The following is a 17,133-nucleotide window of genomic DNA, read 5'->3' as shown; positions in this document are numbered from 1 at the left end:
TATAAAAAAAAGCTTTTTTTGTATCTGTACATGCTAGTAGGTTGTGATTCCTGACTGTGAGGGTTGGGGGATTTTTCAGGCATGGAGCCAGTGTCTTGCTGCTTCCTGGCTTTTTGTTTGTTTTTTGAGATGTCTTGCTCTGTCACCCAGGCTAGAGTGTGGTGGCATGATTTCAGCTCACTGCAACCTCCGCCTCCCGGGTTCAAGAAATTCTTCTGTCTCAGCCTCCCAAGTAGCTGGGACTACAGGCGTGCACCACCACACCCGGCAATTTTTGCATTTTTGGTAGAGACGGGTTTCACCATAGTGGTCAGGCTGGTCTCGAACTCCTGACCCCAGGTGATCCGCCTGCCTCGGCCTCCCAAAGTGCTGGGGTTATAGGCGTGAGCCACCACGTCTGACCCTGCCAGCTTCTTGGCTTAAAACCACATAAGTTGACTCCTAAGTTAGTTGAGGTGATAGCTCACTGAAGTAAGGTGATACCATACTTTTCCCTCATGAAGTAAGGTGATACCATGAGGGAAAGAGATGAGGGGAGGGCCAGTAGACGTGAATGTAGCACCCTTATCTCTGTGTCTAGAAATCACTCTTTAGCAAGGATCAAGGACAGTTTTTACCTGTGGGCTCTGGAATAGTGCAGAGGCTCTCATTTTTGCTTGGCTGTCAGTCCCCATAGGAGGAGTTTTCTTATGCAAAAATAACAGAATGGTGAAACTCCTTCTTTTAAGAAGAAAATCCAGTGCCTCTGTAGCCCTGTGTTACTTTCAGCACATGGTGCAATGGACAGAGTGGGTGAGGTTGGCAAAGGAGCTTCAGGCAGAATCACTCAGTGGTGCTAAACTCCCAGAGAACTGCCAGTCGGAGCTGAGTCATCGTCTGTGAGTCACAGGCCTGGCAGTGGAACCCCAGCCCTTCCCTTCCCCTTGCACCTCCCCTACCCCTCAGGAAGAAAGGATCCTTGAGGCCCGACTTCATTGGGCAGAAGAATGCCTGTGTTCTGCCTTTGGCTGCTTGCTGTGTGGGCTCTCAAGCACAGTGGGTTTTCTCCAGGACACTCGCTTTATGGGGAATCCTGAGGGCGCTCACAGGATGCTGAGAATTCCCTTCATCCAATAAGATTGATTTGCTTAGTGAATGGGTGGAACTTTCTGCTTAGAAATTAATGAACTTTAAAGCAACAAAAAACCCCAGACGCTAAAAGATTGTTGGAAGGTGGATATTTTGAAATTGAAATGAAGGGGACTTTCTTAAATTTATTAAACTGTACATTTTATTATCTTTATTCCTTCCCCCCACATCCATCCTGTTTGCCAGTTGCCAGTTGGGCATAGAACTCCCAAAATAGGATTTAGCATTGTCCAAACTGAAGCAAATGAGCTAGATACTCCTCCTGAACCAGTTACATTCCCCTGATTTTATGCTTGACATCAATATAGTACCTTGCCTGGGTGTGATGCTCACGCCTGTAAACCCAGCATTTTGGGAGACTGAGATGGGCAGATACTTGAGGTCAGGAGTTCAAGACCAGCCTGGCCAACATGGTGAAACACTGTCTCTACTGAAAATACAAAAATTAGCTGGGCGTGGTAGCATGCTCCTATAATCCCAGCTACTGGGGAGGCTGATGAAGAATTGCTTGAACCCAGGAGATGGAGGTTGCAGTAAGCCGAGATCACCCCATGCACTCCAGCCTGGGGGATACAGCGAGACTCTCAAAAAAAAAAAAAAAATACCAGAACATCTTCAGTTCCCTGTGTGGCTTGCGTTGGATTTCTCTTGGGCAGTGCTGCTGGGGTAATCCACAGGGCACCAACGCGAGCTTGTGAGGTACACATATTTTCCTGGGTCGGAATCTACATTTTAACAAGACCCCCAGCTGGCATGTAGGCTCTGCTATAGAGCACTTTCTTTCTGCTAGAGGAATCAGTCATCTTTGCAGTAAAGTCTGCAGTACAGGATCATAAATATGTGAGAGGCACGAAGAACAGACCAGAGTGTTTAATTCACTCAGTTGGTAGGAGGAAGAAACAGCTCCCTGATGACAAACGCATTTGTGGGCGGGAGGGGACTTAGGATTGTGCTGGAACTGGATTTCTGAATTGCTACTATGTCTTTTTTTCTTCTCATCCAGGTCTCTTCAGAGCTGCTGTGCCCAGTGGTGCTTCAACTGGTATCTATGAGGCCCTAGAGCTCCGGGACAATGATAAGACTCGCTATATGGGGAAGGGTAAGCCTTAGAACCCACAGCCCATGGCCTCCCTGCCTCCAGCCCCACTCCTGGCCTTGCCCAGTCCTGTCCTTCTCTCTGGGTGGGGCTTGCATTTGCAGGTTTATGGCAGGTAAACCTCCCGTAACCCATGGTGTTGATGGAAGCAGTGCACCACCACGTGGACAGGAAAGTTGGTGTGTGGATTACAGGGTTCCTGAGCCTGCATGCTCTGGGTCGAGAGTTTCAATGCTTGTTTCTATTGCAGTTTGTCCCCAGTCTGTGAAATACTCCTTCATGATTAGGACAGGAACCCAAGGATGAGAACAGGGCCTGTTAACTAAAGAAAAGTTTCCCCATCTCCCAGGGGGTTTCTGTGTGCCCTCCAGATCATCAGCCTCGTCAAGGGCAAGAAAGTATCCAGGGAAGGTCTAGCCAATGGCTTACCCTTAATGGTGAGCTGCAGATGTGTCATTTAGTCTGATTTTCCTGTTGACTGACTCACAGGAGCCCTCTCTGTGGCAGAGCCAGTCTCTGGCTGTATTCAAATTGACTTAGTGTGTGTGCAACATTGACCTTTCTAGAGATAGAACATGTGGCCAAATTACAGAAAAGCACACAGGGCTAGATCACACATTCTCCGTGGGGGACCCGGAAAACTCCAGACAGGCTGCAGGGGAGGGACAATGATGAAATCAGGTTGCGAAACACTGGGCTGGTGTCGCAGTGGTGGTGCTGGGTGTTCAGTCCTGCTTTAATGCTATAAGAAGCAGTGTCCACACACCAACATGTTACCATGTCACTGTTGTTTAATGGCCTGTGTGGGGACTTACCCAGAGCAGGATGGTGCTGTGCCTTGATGGTAATGAGTGCTCAATAAGTCAGCATTTGTGGAAGATGTGGAAGATTGAACTCATGACCCTCTAAATGCTCTCCTGCTTTCCTGTTCCCTTGCTGTCTCTCACTCGCAGTCTTTAATCACTGGTTCTCTTCTGAGTCTCTCTCATTTTTCCTTCTTCATCCTCCTCTGCTGGGCAGGCGTCTCCAGACCTGTTAAGTATATTAATGAGTTCCTGGCACCAGCCCTGTGCACTCAGGTAACTGATTGGACAGCCTTTAGTCTGCGGCTGGTGTTTCCAGTGCATGGTCTTGCAAACTAACCGGTCAGGTCGCTCTGAGCCAGCTGCTGTTTGTGTGGCTCTAACACTCTGGGGTCCTAGGTAGGAGCACTCAGACTAGGCCGGAAAGCCCTCCGATTCTGGGGGGAAGGGGAGAGGGGTAAGAGGTCCCATGGAAGGTCCCTTGGTGGGCTTCCGGGTCAGCCTTAACAGTGGCTCTCTCTAGCAATGCTGCTCAAGCCTGGTTTTAAAATTAATGTCAAGTAATTTGATTTGATTGTTCCTTCTAGGTGTCTCAAAGGCTGTTGAGCACATCAATAAAACTATTGCGCCTGCCCTGGTTAGCAAGGTAGGACCTGCCTCCTGATGACTAATGTGTCTAATGCCACCAGAGCGTCTCCCAATCCCAGAGGCTTTCCTGTTTATGGAAGAGCTTATTCTGAGAGCTACAGAAGCCGATTGGATTCCCTGTCATGCATGAGAACAATCCGTGCATGACATAAGTCTAACCTGCCTGCTGCCTCACAGTCCACTTCTGGGAGCAGATGGAATTGCATCAGAAGAGTGAGACACTTAGAGCCCTGAGGTTTTTCGCCTCTGCAACTCTCTGGACCTTTGGGGAAATTAAGATCCAGATTTTAAGAGTGCTTTCTCAGCGGTGTTTGTGGTAGTGTCCATGGTGACTAATTTCTCATGGACGTTGGAATTATTTACTATAATTCTACTGACTTTAGCAGTGGAGTTCCTTCCTGTTAAGTAAAATCATCCTGGAAACCTCAATATGTCAAACATAAAAGTAGAGCTGCTGGAGGTGAAGTAGGGCTGGGGACCTAGCAACCCACCTGACTCAGCAGGTTTTTATTATCAGTTACCCTCCCTTCAGCCCGTCCCTCCGTAATTCCTGTGGCACTCATCAGATGGGACTGGTTTGAAAAGCCCTGTCTAAAACTGCTCTGGGCGAGGTACAGTGACTCACACCTGTAATCCAAGCACTTTGGGAAGCCGAGGTGTGTGGATTACTTGAGGTCAGGAGTTGGAGACCAGTCTAGCCAACATGGTGAAACCCCATCTCTACTATAAGTACAAAAATTAGCCCATCGTGGTGGCGCACCCCTGTAGTCCCAGCTACTTGGGAGGCTGAGATATGAGAAACACTTGAAGCTGGGAGGCGGAGGTTGCAGTGAGCAGAGATTGTGCCACTGCACTGCAGCTTGGGCAACAGAGTGAGACTCTGTCTCAAAAAATAAAAATAACAAAACTTTCTAGGCCCAGTCCAAGCCCAGCCACAGCCTCCATCTGTTCTTGAATCTAGTCCCTCTCCTCCATGAATTCATTCTGTACAGGGAAAAGGAGGAGCTCCTTTGTTGTCTCTGTCCCCCACTTATTGGTTTAAGCCTGGGTTTTGTGGCACTCTGTAATTACTCCCTGCCTGACCGGCCCCCAGACAAAATTTCTCGTTACTGTTTTGCCTGCAACACCCTCTGCCAGTCTCCTGGAAACCTCCACATATACCTTGTTCTCTGTCCCTTCATATCCCTACATAGTGTGACTCACACGATGAGCAGGACATCCCCCGGCATTTTCTTCCCCCTGGGAGAAACATACCATACCAAACTGTTGGTGAGAACTGGCCTCTGAGGCTGTGCCTGGGTAACTGCCTGCCTGTTCCAGTGATGCCTTGACAAAGCTGCAAAAGACACCAAGTTGCTAGCACAGCATGATGGGATCAAAGCTGATTTTCTTTGCATATTTTTTTATACCAAGAATATTATAGATAAAAATAATGCCTTGTTAATATATTAGTAAGTTTAAAATGGAATGCTGATTTTTGGTTGGATGCAGTGGCTTACGCCGGTAATCCCAACACTTTAGATGGGCAGATTCCTTGAGGCCAGAAGTTTAAGACCAGCCTGGGCAACATGGCGAAGCCCATCTCTAAAAAAAAAAAAAAAAGGTACAAAACTTAGCCAGGCATGGTGGCGCATGCCTATAGTCCCAGCTGAGGTTGCAGGATCATTTGAGCCCAGAAGGTGGAGGTTGCAGTGAGCTGAGATCGTGACACTGCATTCCTGCCTAGGCAACAGAGCGAGACTCTGTCTCAAAAAGTTCAAAAAAAAAAATTAAAAAGTAATGCTGGTTTTTATTGGATTACTTTGAGCCAGTTCTTAGTACATCAGTTTTGTTACTTATTTTGATCCATTATTAGACACTTTGCTAAGTGATGTCAGACTACCTGCAGAAATCATGGCTCCCATCAGAGGATGGAGATTTGCAATCTTTGAGGTTAGCCAAGAGTGAGCAGCAGAGCCCACCTTTCAAGGGCTCAGCCTGCTTGAGTGAACAATGAGCTTTGCTTATTTATTGCCCATGAAAGCCATGTTCCTTCGTAGTGGTGGTTTACATAGCACATACCTGACAATTCTCTTGGGTGTAAAGTCACTTTGTGACACAAGCATTGTGTCTGAGAGCGTCCATCTCTGTTTCATTGTTGGGTGAATGAAACACCATCAAAGTAAGCAGAAGGCAGTTTTTTGTCTCACCATTGATTTTTGTCCTCTACTTTTTTTGCTTATAAAACAAACATCACAGAATTGATTTTTATTTTACATAGTTCCAAAGTCAGATTCCATGGTAGGGGAGCAAAGGCTGTGCAGATAAGAGTGACACCAACCCCTCATTCTCTCCTCTCCCTCTTAGAAACTGAACGTCACAGAACAAGAGAAGATTGACAAACTGATGATCGAGATGGACGGAACAGAAAATAAATGTGAGTGGTCCGAGGAGGCATCTTTACTGGGGAAGATCATGAAGTCTCCTAAAGACTTTAACAACTTTCAGGAAGAGGTCCGTGATCTTAGTGACAAGCTAAATGAGCCTGTCGTCTCCTCCCATTTCTTTGCGTCACTCTTAAGAAATCACTTTTGGCCAGGCGCGGTGGCTCACGCCTGTAATCCCAGCACTTTGGGAGGCCGAGGCGGGCAGGAGATCGAGACCATCCTGGCTAACATGTGAAACCCCATCTCCACTAAAAATACAGCAGGCTGGGCACGGTGGCTCAAGCCTGTAATCCCAGCACTTTGGGAGGCCGAGATGGGCGGATCACGAGGTCAGGAGATTGAGACCATCCTGGCTAACATGGTGAAACCCCAACTCTACTAAAAAATACAAAAAAACTAGCCGGGTGAGGTGGCGGGCGCCTATAGTCCTGGCTACTCAGGAGGCTGAGGCAAGAGAATGGCGTAAACCTGGGAGACAGAGCTTGCAGTGAGCTGAGATCCAGCCACTACACCCAGCCTGGGCAAAAAAGGCACTCTGTCTCAAAAAAAAAAAAAAAAAAATACAACAAATTATACAGGCCTTGTGGCCTTGTGGCGGGCGCCTGTAGTCCCAGCTACTCGGGAGGCTGAGGCAGGAGAATGGCATGAATGGGGGAGACGAGATCGCGCAACTGCACTCCAGCCTGGGCAACAGAGCAAGACTCCATCTCAAACAAAAAAAAAAAGAAATCACACTTTCAAGTATCAGGAGCAAAACCAGGTGATAATAGCCTGTCAGTTCGGTTACTCGGAACAGCTTTGCTCCTTATAATGAATTCAGCAATTCCTATAGTTGGCCAGAGCTGGGCTCTGTCTTAGAGGGGAAAAGCAGTGGTGAGTCCACAGGGAATACTATTTGCATTTCTAGTAACAGTGTGATGGGGGAGGAGATGGCAGGAGAAAAGCTGGTGAGTCAGAAATGACTTCATTCCACTCGGTTCTCTTCTGTTCTAGCTAAGTTTGGTGCGAACGCCATTCTGGGGGTGTCCCTCGCCGTCTGCAAAGCTGGTGCTGTTGAGAAGGGGGTCCCCCTGTACCGCCACATCGCTGACTTGGCTGGCAACTCTGAAGTCATCCTGCCAGTCCCGGTGAGTGGTTTATTGGAACTTCCCAAGCAAGGAGTTGGGGGTTTCAGCTTGCTCTTGGGGACCCAAGACCTCCTATGCCTTGATCTCTTAAGACATGTGACTCCCAGCACAGCTCTGCCCCTTGTTAAGTGTGACCTTGAGCAGGTAATTCAACTTGCCTGTGCCCCAGGTCCTTCATTTGCAGTGGAGGCTCGGGTAGGAAATGACAGCAGTACTTTCCTTGCTAGGCTGTGAGCATTAGCTGACATAGTCACTAGCGTTTCTCCTGATGATCATGAATTTGCAGTTATCAAAATAGACCTGGTATGAACTGGTTGCAGTAGTGCACACCTGTAGTCCCGGCTAATCAAGAGGCTGAGGCAGGAGGATCACTTGAGCCCAAGAGTTTGAGACCAGCCTGGGCAAGACCAGTATAGTCAGATCCTGTCTCTAAAAACATGAGTCAGAGACCTGGTGAGCATTTCATGGCCACCCTGACCCCACTGATGCTCCTCAAGGAGCAAGTCTTGGGTTCATCTGTGAGCTAGATGGGGATGGTAGGACCAGAGGGGCCTGCTGCCCTTTGGGGCTCTCTGGGCCCGGTGCCATGCTTCTCTGTTCTCTCCCCAGGCTTTCAATGTCATCAATGGCGGTTCTCATGCCGGCAACAAGCTGGCCATGCAGGAGTTCATGATCCTCCCAGTCGGTGCAGCAAACTTCAGGGAAGCCATGCGCATTGGAGCGGAGGTTTACCACAACCTGAAGAATGTCATCAAGGAGAAATACGGGAAAGATGCCACCAATGTGGGGGATGAAGGCGGGTTTGCTCCCAACATCCTGGAGAATAAAGAAGGTAAAGGCTCTGGGGAATCCCCACCTACCCACCCAGCCCTGCAGCACCAACTCCCTCTGTGCAGGGGTTGTCCACACCTGCCTCTGTGGAAAAGGTTTTCATTCCACCTGTAGTTTGTAAAGATCAAGACCCTTCAAACAGGGTTTTAAGGAGGGAAAGGGGAGCTTCATTTGATTTTACTTATTTTTTTCTTTCTTTGAGACGGAGTCTCTGTCGCCTGGGCTGGAGTGCAGTGGCGCAATTTCGGCTCACTGCAACTTCTGCCTCCTGGGCTCAAGCAATACCTAATAGCTTGGGGAGCCAGGTGTCTGTCCATCTGTCCTGCTGGCAGGACAGCTTAGCCATGGACGGCAGACCCTGAGCCTGAACTCTCAACGGCACAGCCTGGCAGGAGGATCCTGCCACCCAGGGCTGCCTCCACTGGGCTTTCTCTTGGATCCCGCTTCAGCTCTATTTAAGGCCTGTGCCTTGGGAGAGCTGATCTCAGCTGGTTACTGTAACTGTATCTTGGCCAGGACAGCTGTTCCTGGGCACTAAATTTGGGAGCATTTGTCAGGAGAAAGGCTGCTTTCTTGGAAGCTGTGCTGAATTTCCCATTTAGTCTACACCAGGAGCTCTGGCCCATGGTTTCTTGCCCCAAAGCAGAAAAAAAGTAACTGACGTTGTTGAAACTGCTGGTTGGGGCCTGAACACCTCTTGACCTTTGTGTTACAGTCCGTGTGTAACAGCTGTTGAAGGGAACCTACCTGTTTTCCAAACCTGTTGCCACCATCTCTTCGCAGGCCTGGAGCTGCTGAAGACTGCCATTGGGAAAGCTGGCTACACTGATAAGGTGGTCATTGGCATGGACGTAGCAGCCTCCGAGTTCTTCAGGTCTGGGAAGTATGACCTGGACTTCAAGTCTCCCGATGACCCCAGCAGGTACATCTCACCTGATCAGCTGGCTGACCTGTACAAGTCCTTCATCAAGGACTACCCAGGTGAGTGTTCCCGGAGTGCCATCTTCCTTTCCTGCCACTGACCTGCAGCATGGCAGCTGGAGCATCTGGCTGGCTGGGGATGGGGAGGGTGTGTCTGAACCTCTGGCTCCCGTGGGGGATTCATCAGGGGGCTTCCCCCCAGTTGTACATACACAGGGCTTCACAGAGGTTCTTGTGTAGCTAAGGAGCTTGGGTGTCAGCAGCGGTCTGTGCTCCATTAGACAGGCGAGGGAACCAAGCCTTCAGAATTAGGATAGCCACTTGTTACTGAGATGTATTATGCTTCCTGTGAGCTGGGAATATTCATTTTAGGCTCTGTGTGTACACAGGATAGGGACTGTGACTTCTACAGGAGAGGAAACCGATGGGCTGGTTGAATAATCTGCCCGAGAGCACACAGCAAATAGTGGGGCAAGAATTCAGACCAGGAAATCTGACTGCAGAGTCTGTGCATTTAACCACTACCCTAAACAACTTAGTCAAGTTTGAGCCAAGACCCAAACTCAGGTCTTCTCACTTCTGAGTCTGTGGCTCCATTCTGATTTTCAGTGGCACTAAACTCAAACCACCCTAGACAAATAAGTGTTCTCTTCTTATATAGGTCTTAAAAAGTTTTTTTGAGACTGGGCATATAGTGGCTTACGCCTGGAATCCCAGCGCTTGGAGAGACTAAAATGGCATCACTTGAACCCCAGGAGTTTGAGATCAGCCTAGGGAACATAGCAAGACTCCATTTCTGCAAAAAAATTAAAATAAGTAGCTGAGTGGGTGGGAAACCCCTGTAGTCCCAGCGACTCAGGAGGCTGAGGTGGGAGAATCATTTGATCCCGGGATTTCGCAGCTGCAGTTAGCTATGATTGCACCTCTGCACTCAAGCCTGGGTGACAGAGTGAGATTTTTTGTTTTAGATCTATTGACCCAGGATTGTGGGTGACTTGTCCCCTGCTGCAGGAGTAGGTTGGTGGGGCACATTGTTTCAAGGATCAGTTGGGGAGCCATCCCTGTCCTATAATCTTGGGCAGTGTGAGGCCAGGCGAGCAGCAAGTCTAGGGGGAAGCAAGGCTGGGCGTTGCAGAGGAGCACACTGGGAGGATCACACTGATGAGGCGCGTCCCTCCTTTCCTTAGTGGTGTCTATCGAAGATCCCTTTGACCAGGATGACTGGGGAGCTTGGCAGAAGTTCACGGCCAGTGCAGGAATCCAGGTAGTTGGGGATGATCTCACAGTGACCAACCCAAAGAGGATTGCCAAGGCCGTGAACGAGAAGTCCTGCAACTGCCTCCTGCTCAAAGTCAACCAGATTGGCTCCGTGACCGAGTCCCTTCAGGCGTAAGTGTCTTCCCAGGCAAGCAGCTTTCCCGCAGCTACGGCTTGTGAATCAGAAAAGGGCCCTTTTGTTCTGTCGATGGGGAATCCTGCTGGCCAGAATGTAGGACACCTTGGAATTTTAACAGGTTTTGTGTTTGAACTCGGGACCCTTTTAAATTACAGGCCCAAAATGTTGGACCTGTAATCCCAGTGTTTTTGGGAGGCCAAGGCAGGAGGATCACTTGAGCTCAGGAGCTCAAGACCAGCCTGGGCAACATAGCAAGCAGATGTATTCTGTGAAGAGCTCAGTCAGAGAACACTAGTCTTTCTCCCATCAAGGGAGGCTGAACCCAGTGTTTCAACTATGAAGAGGGCTAAGAAGGTCCTGGGGGTGGAAGAGTTCAGAGGAGGGTGAGGGTTGTCCTCTGTGCTCTTGACAGAGCCCAGGCATGGAGAGCCTTAGCCATTAACAGCCCCTCCACTGCTTTCCTGCTGGCACCGAGGGGTAATGGCATTGGGGTTTGTGGCACCAGAAAATGGGGTCATGCCATCCGGGTTGTCTCTTGGCTTCTAGGTGCAAGTTGGCCCAGGCCAATGGTTGGGGCGTCATGGTGTCTCATCGTTCTGGGGAGACTGAAGATACCTTCATTGCTGACCTGGTTGTGGGGCTGTGCACTGGGCAGGTAAGAATGAGCGTCTCCTCCTCTCTTCTCTCTGACCTCAACTTCCTGGAAGACTCAAAACCAGTGAAGCTCCATGTCTGTCCCTGTTTTACTCATGTCCGCTGAGTTGCTGCCCTGGTTTCTGAGCCTGAACAGAATGGGGGCATGAGGGCCCTGCTTGTGTGTTGTAGCCCCTCCTTTCCTAGGCTCAGATCCTCTAGAAATTCTCTCTGACATCACACCCTCTCCCTGCCAGAAATGCCTGCAGAGCCTGTCCACTATAAGCAAATGGCTTTTCTTTTCTCCTAGATCAAGACTGGTGCCCCTTGCCGATCTGAGCGCTTGGCCAAGTACAACCAGCTCCTCAGGTAAGGAGGGCTCTGGAGAACAAGGGGCCTGTGGTTCACCCGCTGGGGCTGCACTCAGTGTAGGCACTGCCCTCCCCCAGGAGCTCCTGGCTCTGGGAACAGGTACAGGGGCAGGCGCACAGTGCAGACAGCCAGGCCCTGAGCAGGCCTAGACCCCACCCCCTGCAGTGCCATCAGAAGCAGAAACCTGCTCCGCACAGTGCTGCCCTCTTCCCGTAAGAGAGATTGGGACCCCCTTTGACAGCTGATCCATGACTTTCTTAGAGCTTTCAGAGAGCCCCTTCATGATCTGTTTCAGCACATTTAACCCGTTTGTGGATATGGAGGCAGGGCTTGGAGAGAGGAGGAAAAAGTCAAAGGGCACATGGCTGGGTTTTCACTTCTCAGTGCTGTGGGGCTGTTCTGGTCTCCCTTTCCTGTCTGTGTCCTTGAGAAGCCCCTGAACACCAGGAGACTTGTCCCCCTCTCCCCCTGTCCCCCTGCCACCCACTTTTTGTTTTTGTTTTTGTGTTTTTGAGATGAGGTCTCGCTCTCTTTCCTAGTCTGGAGTGCAATGGCGCGACCTCGGCCCACTGAAGCCTCCGCTTCCCAGGTTCAAGCAATTCTCCCACCTCAGCCTCCCGAGTAGCTGCAATTACAGGCGTACCACCACACCCGGCTAATTTTTGTATTTTTAGTAGAGATGGGGCTTCACCATGTTGGCCAGGCTGGTCCCGAACTCCTGACCTTGGGTGATCCGCCCACTTCAGCCTCCCAAAGTGCTGGGATTACAGGCGTGAGCCACTGTACCCGGCCAATAATATACCACTCCCCCACTGACTCAGGCACCACTGGGATACGAACCCCCTTTTTAGTTATTTTCTGGACTTGTAGGGAAACAGAACACCCATTTCCTAAGTTCACCCCTATTACCCCTTCATTAAAACTGTATCCTGGGAATTTTCATACACACACAAAGAAGCAGGTGAACAGTAGACACAGGGCTTTTTTGTTATGTTGTTTGTTTGAGACAGAGTCTTGCCATGTCACTCAGGCTGGAGTGCAGTGGGGCAGTCATAGCTTCAGACTTCCATTCTTTTTTTGCTGCGGAATTTTATTTATTTTTATTTTTTTGAGGCGGATCTCACTGTGTCGCCCAGGCTGGAGTGCAGTAGTGCAATCTTGGCTCACTGCAACCTCTGCCTCCCAGGTTCAAGCAGTTCTCCTGTCTGAGCCTCCGAAGTAGCTGGGATTACAGGTGCCCACCACCATGCCTGCCTAATCTTTTTTGAATGTTAGTAGAGACAGGGTTTCACCATATTGGTCAGGCTGACCACAGGTGATCCTCCCACCTTGGCCTCCCAAATCTGGCTTCTCAGAGAAGCACAAGTTTAGAGGGTTTGAAGAAGGTGGACAAATTCTGTGTTCTCAACTTCCCAGGAGTGGGGCTGTGTCTGACCACATCTAGGATGGGAAAACTTACAACTTGAGGTCTGACTTTTCTTTTTTCCTCCCCATCTTTTTATCTTTCTCCTTCCCAAGAATTGAAGAGGAGCTGGGCAGCAAGGCTAAGTTTGCTGGCAGGAACTTCAGAAACCCCCTGGCCAAGTAAGCTAGGGGCGGGCAAGCCCTTCGGTCACCTGTTGGCTAAATAGACCCCTCCCCTTGTGTCAGCTCGGGCAGCTCGAGGCCCCGACCAACGCTTGCAGGGGTCCCTGCTAGTTAGCGCCCCTCACCCGCCGCCGTGGAGTCCGTGCCGCTTCCTTAGAACTTCCACAGAACCAAGCTCCCCGGAGCCCTGTTTGGCAGCTCTAGCTTTGCCGTCGTGTAATTGGCCCAAATCACTGTTTTTCTCGCCTTACTTTCCACCAAGTGTCTGGAGTCATGTGAGCCTCGTGTCATCTCCGGGGTGGCCACAGGCAAGATGCCCGGTGGTTTTGTGCTTAAAATAAAAAGCCTCAGTGACCCATGAGAATACTCCGTGTGCCTGTGTGTGTTTGGAACAATCTGGGTCTGTCCTTCATGTTCAGGGCGCCTGGCGAAAGGGTGTTGGCCTTTGAGAACTAAGGTTTGGTGTCGTAACAGCAAGGGATGAGGATCCATTGAGGACATTTTCCTGGGTCCTTGGGAAGGGAACTAGAAGCAAAGGCAAGAAAAGAGACATACGCGGTCCCTCTAGGGTAGTGGGGTCACAACAGGGAGTCTAAGCTGGGAGGCAGAGCGAGACACCTTGTTTGGAAGAAACTTCAAATGCAGGCCTATTTGTAGATTATCTTAAGGATGGTAGCTACTAGGTTACACAGCCACATTGTTCAGACCAGAAAGACTCCAGGGTAAAGGTGACCATCCTGGGAAGAGCTGGCATAGGGTCTCTTCCTGGGGAAAGCAGGTGAAAGAAGGATTAAAAGGGAACTCTGGGCAGGAAGGTAGAAGGGCATCGAGAAGACCCCAGGACCCGATTTGAATGAGTGAATCCCACTCCTCAGTTTCTCGAGCTTCGGGTTTCAGGTGCTCCGAAGCTGTCATTTGTAGCTGGTGCCGCTGCATTGGATTATGCAGATGGAAAACTTGCATGTTGGAGAAAGTACTGTTCTAGGGTAATGCTGAACATGGTGGGAAGAATACGTTTATTTAAAAGTGAGAGATAAAGCCAGGTGTGGTGGGTGGCTCATGCCAATAATCCCAGCACTTTGGGAGGCCAGGGCAGACGGATCTCCTGAGGTCAGAAGTTCAAGACCAGCCTGGCCAATATGGCAAAACCCCACCTGTACTAAAAATACAAAAATGAGGCTGGGTGCAGTGGCTCGCGCCTGTAATCCCAGCACTTTGGGAGGCTGAGGCTGCTGGATCACAAGGTCAGGAGTTCGAGACCAGCCTGGCCAATATGGTGAAACCCTGTCTCTACTAAAAATATAAAAATTAGCCAGGCATGGTGGCAGACGCCTGTAGTCCCATTTACTCAGGAGGCTGAGGCAGGAGAATCACTTGAACCCAGGAGGCGGCAGTTGCCGTGAGCCGAGATTGCGCCACTGCACTCCAGCCTGGGTGACAGAACAAGACTCCGTTTCAAAAGAAAGTAAAAAATTAGCCGGGTGCGGTGGCATGTGCCTGTAATTCTAGCTACTCAGGAGGCTGATGCATGAGAATCGCTTGAACTCAGGACATGGAGGTTGCAGTGAGCCAAGGTCACGCCACTGCACTTCACCCTGGGCAACAGTGTGAGACTCCATCTCAAAAAAATTAAAAGAGATGAGAAACTGGTTGCCATCTGCACCTTGAAGAGGTCTCATTCTATTACTTGATTTTTCTCCTTAAGTATCTTAATTTGCGCGTTTCAATGCACAGTCAGGGATCTGGGGAGCCCTCTTGTGGACATTCTTGTTTATTGTTTATCTCAGGATTTAACCTGAGAAGCAGAACCAGTAAGGAGAGGTACGGATATTAAGAATTGGTGGCCTGGTGCAGTGAGTGGTTCATGCCTGTAATCCCAACACTTGGGGAGGCTGAGGCAGGAGGATCACTTGAGCTCAGGAGTTCAAGACTGGCCATGTGCAACATAGCAAGACCCTGACTCTTCAAAAAAGAGAAAAGTTAGCTGGGCATGTCGGCGGGGTCCCAGCTACTCAGAAGGCTGAGGCCAGAGGATTGCTTGAGCCCAGGAGGTCAAGGCTGCCGTGAGCCAAAATCGCACCACTGCACTCCAGTCTGGGTGACAGAGTGAGAGCCTTTCTCAAAAATAATAACTGGCTTCTGTGATTGTGGAGCCTGGGTAAGCATGTCTGAAATTCACAGGGCTGCCGGTTGGGAAGGGATGATGGCCAGCAGCGGGCTGGAACTCCAGGGGCTTGGGTGAAGCTACCATTTCACAGGTGAAATTTCTCTCTTGAAACCTCAGCTTTGAAGACCACCTCACTGGCCGGGCGCAGTGGCTTACACCTGTAATCTCAGCACTTTGGGAAGCTGAGGTGGGTGGATCACCTAAGGTCAGGAGTTTGTGACCAGCCTGGCCAAGATGGCAAAACACAGTCTCTACTAAAAATACCAGAAAAATTAGCCTGGAGTAGTGTGTGCCTGTGGTCCTAGCTACTTGGGAGGCTGAGATAGGAGAATTGCTTGAACCTGGGAGGTGGAGGTTGCAGTGAGCTGAGATTGCGCCACTGCACTCCAGCCTGGGCGATGGAGTGAAACTGTCAAAAATAAAAATAAAAAACACCTCGTTTATGGAGTTGGGCAGATCTAGAGTAATTAGGATAATTCCTCAGCATCTAGTTATTGGTAGCTTTAATTACCTCTGCAACGTAGCTTCACAGTAATACCTAGATTAGTATTTGATTGAATAACTGGTGACTTGTGAAATTGACATATCAAAGCCATCATGGTTCCCCCCTTGTCAGCTCTACACCCATACACATTTCCTTAAACTATACTTAATCTCCAGATGATGACAGTAACAAAGTCATTCTCCTGCCTAACTTAATGCAATCATCCCACATAAAACCCCAGACACTAACCCTTTCCGGGTTTTCATGAGCGGTATCTGAGAACTGATCCTGGAAGGAAGTAAATCATGGAACTGGGTCTGACAGTTACTGGCATGTTCTACATCTTGTTTATCTCAACTCGAAGGCCTCGAGTTTGCATGAGTATTTTTCAGTTTGGTTTAACGTCAACATTTCCTGACTGTGAGGTAAACCTCATTTATCACTCTTGAGGTTAGATGGCAAACACAGGTAGACGGGATCCCTTCCAGTCGGCACCACCCTGAAAGGAGGCTGCTGGACTGGGGTTGGAGCTATTTCCATTGCAGGCTGGACTGAGCGGTTTACCACATTGACCCCGGAGACACAGAGGCCCCAAATAAGGAAAGCCAACTGTGACTAAACTTCCTGACCCAGCAGAAACGAAGCACATTCCTGACGCTGACTGGCAGATGTGAGCCGAGCAGAAGTGCAGACCCCTGGGTCCTTTCCTGTGGAGCCTGTCTGAAGCAGGACAGGCAACATGAATAAGTTTCGAGAAAGCCATTCTCAGTGAAACATTTAAGATAGGTCTGGAGTTAGCCTGGGCTGAAAAAAAAAAAAAAAAAAAACTATATATATAGAGTTCGGTTTTGTTTTATTTTTGTTTTTTCTCAGACAGCATCTCACTCTGTCATCCAGGCTGGAGTGCAGTGGCATGATCTCAGCTCACTGCAACCTCCACCTCCTGGATTCAAGTGATTCCCGTGCCTCAGCCTCCAGAGTAGCTGGGATTACAGGCGTGCACCACCACGCCCAGCTAATTTTTGTATTTTTAATAGAGACAGGGTTTCACCATGTTGGCCAGGCTGGTCTTGAACTCCGGACCTCAGGTGATCTGCCCGCCTTGGTCTCCCAAAGTGCTGGGATTACAGGTGTGAGCCACTGCACCCAGCTGAAAATAATAGTAAAAGAGTAGCTGGGCGTGGTGACATGGCCCCTGTAGTCTCAGCTACTCGGGAGGCTGAGGTGGAGAGACTGCTTGAGCCCAGGAGTTGTGAACTGTGATCACTCCAGCCTGGGCAGCAAAGCGAGAGCCTGTCTTCAAAAAAAAGGTAAATTGAAAGTTTAAAGCAATGATTCTGAAACGTGGTCACATTAGAATCACCTGGGAGGCTTCTGCAGCTTCTACAGCAGGACTCGCCCCAGGTCAATTAATTCAGAACCTCCGGGTGGAACCCAAAGCATCAGTATTTTTTAAAGAACCCCCAGCTGACTCCGGTGTGCAGCCACACTTGAGAACCACTGGTGTAACAAGT

At 49.6% G+C, this 17,133-nt stretch overlaps 1 protein-coding gene across 3 annotated transcripts in view; it reads left to right on the top strand.

Annotated features, from left to right (window-relative positions):
* Window positions 1–13,332, top strand: part of ENO1 (enolase 1, (alpha)) — a 16,194-nt gene extending 2,862 nt beyond the window's left edge. For 2 of the 3 annotated variants that reach the window (XM_011981528.1, XM_011981546.1), the window contains 10 exons: window positions 2,132–2,227; window positions 3,615–3,673; window positions 6,022–6,091; window positions 7,095–7,228; window positions 7,838–8,060; window positions 8,843–9,040; window positions 10,168–10,369; window positions 10,923–11,031; window positions 11,320–11,378; window positions 12,900–13,332. In XM_011981528.1, the coding sequence (XP_011836918.1) occupies window positions 2,132–2,227; window positions 3,615–3,673; window positions 6,022–6,091; window positions 7,095–7,228; window positions 7,838–8,060; window positions 8,843–9,040; window positions 10,168–10,369; window positions 10,923–11,031; window positions 11,320–11,378; window positions 12,900–12,969 (1,220 nt within the window). In that variant the 3' untranslated portion in view covers window positions 12,970–13,332. The remainder of the gene's footprint in view (window positions 1–2,131; window positions 2,228–3,614; window positions 3,674–6,021; window positions 6,092–7,094; window positions 7,229–7,837; window positions 8,061–8,842; window positions 9,041–10,167; window positions 10,370–10,922; window positions 11,032–11,319; window positions 11,379–12,899) is intronic. The other variant, XM_011981537.1, reaches the window with a different exon arrangement.
* The last annotated feature ends 3,801 nt before the right edge of the window (window positions 13,333–17,133 follow it).

The sequence above is a fragment of the Mandrillus leucophaeus genome, unplaced genomic scaffold (genome assembly GCF_000951045.1).
Source record: "Mandrillus leucophaeus isolate KB7577 unplaced genomic scaffold, Mleu.le_1.0 Scaffold105, whole genome shotgun sequence".
In the NCBI taxonomy this organism is placed as follows: Eukaryota; Metazoa; Chordata; class Mammalia; order Primates; family Cercopithecidae; genus Mandrillus; species Mandrillus leucophaeus.
This window is presented reverse-complemented; position numbering and strand designations above follow the sequence as displayed.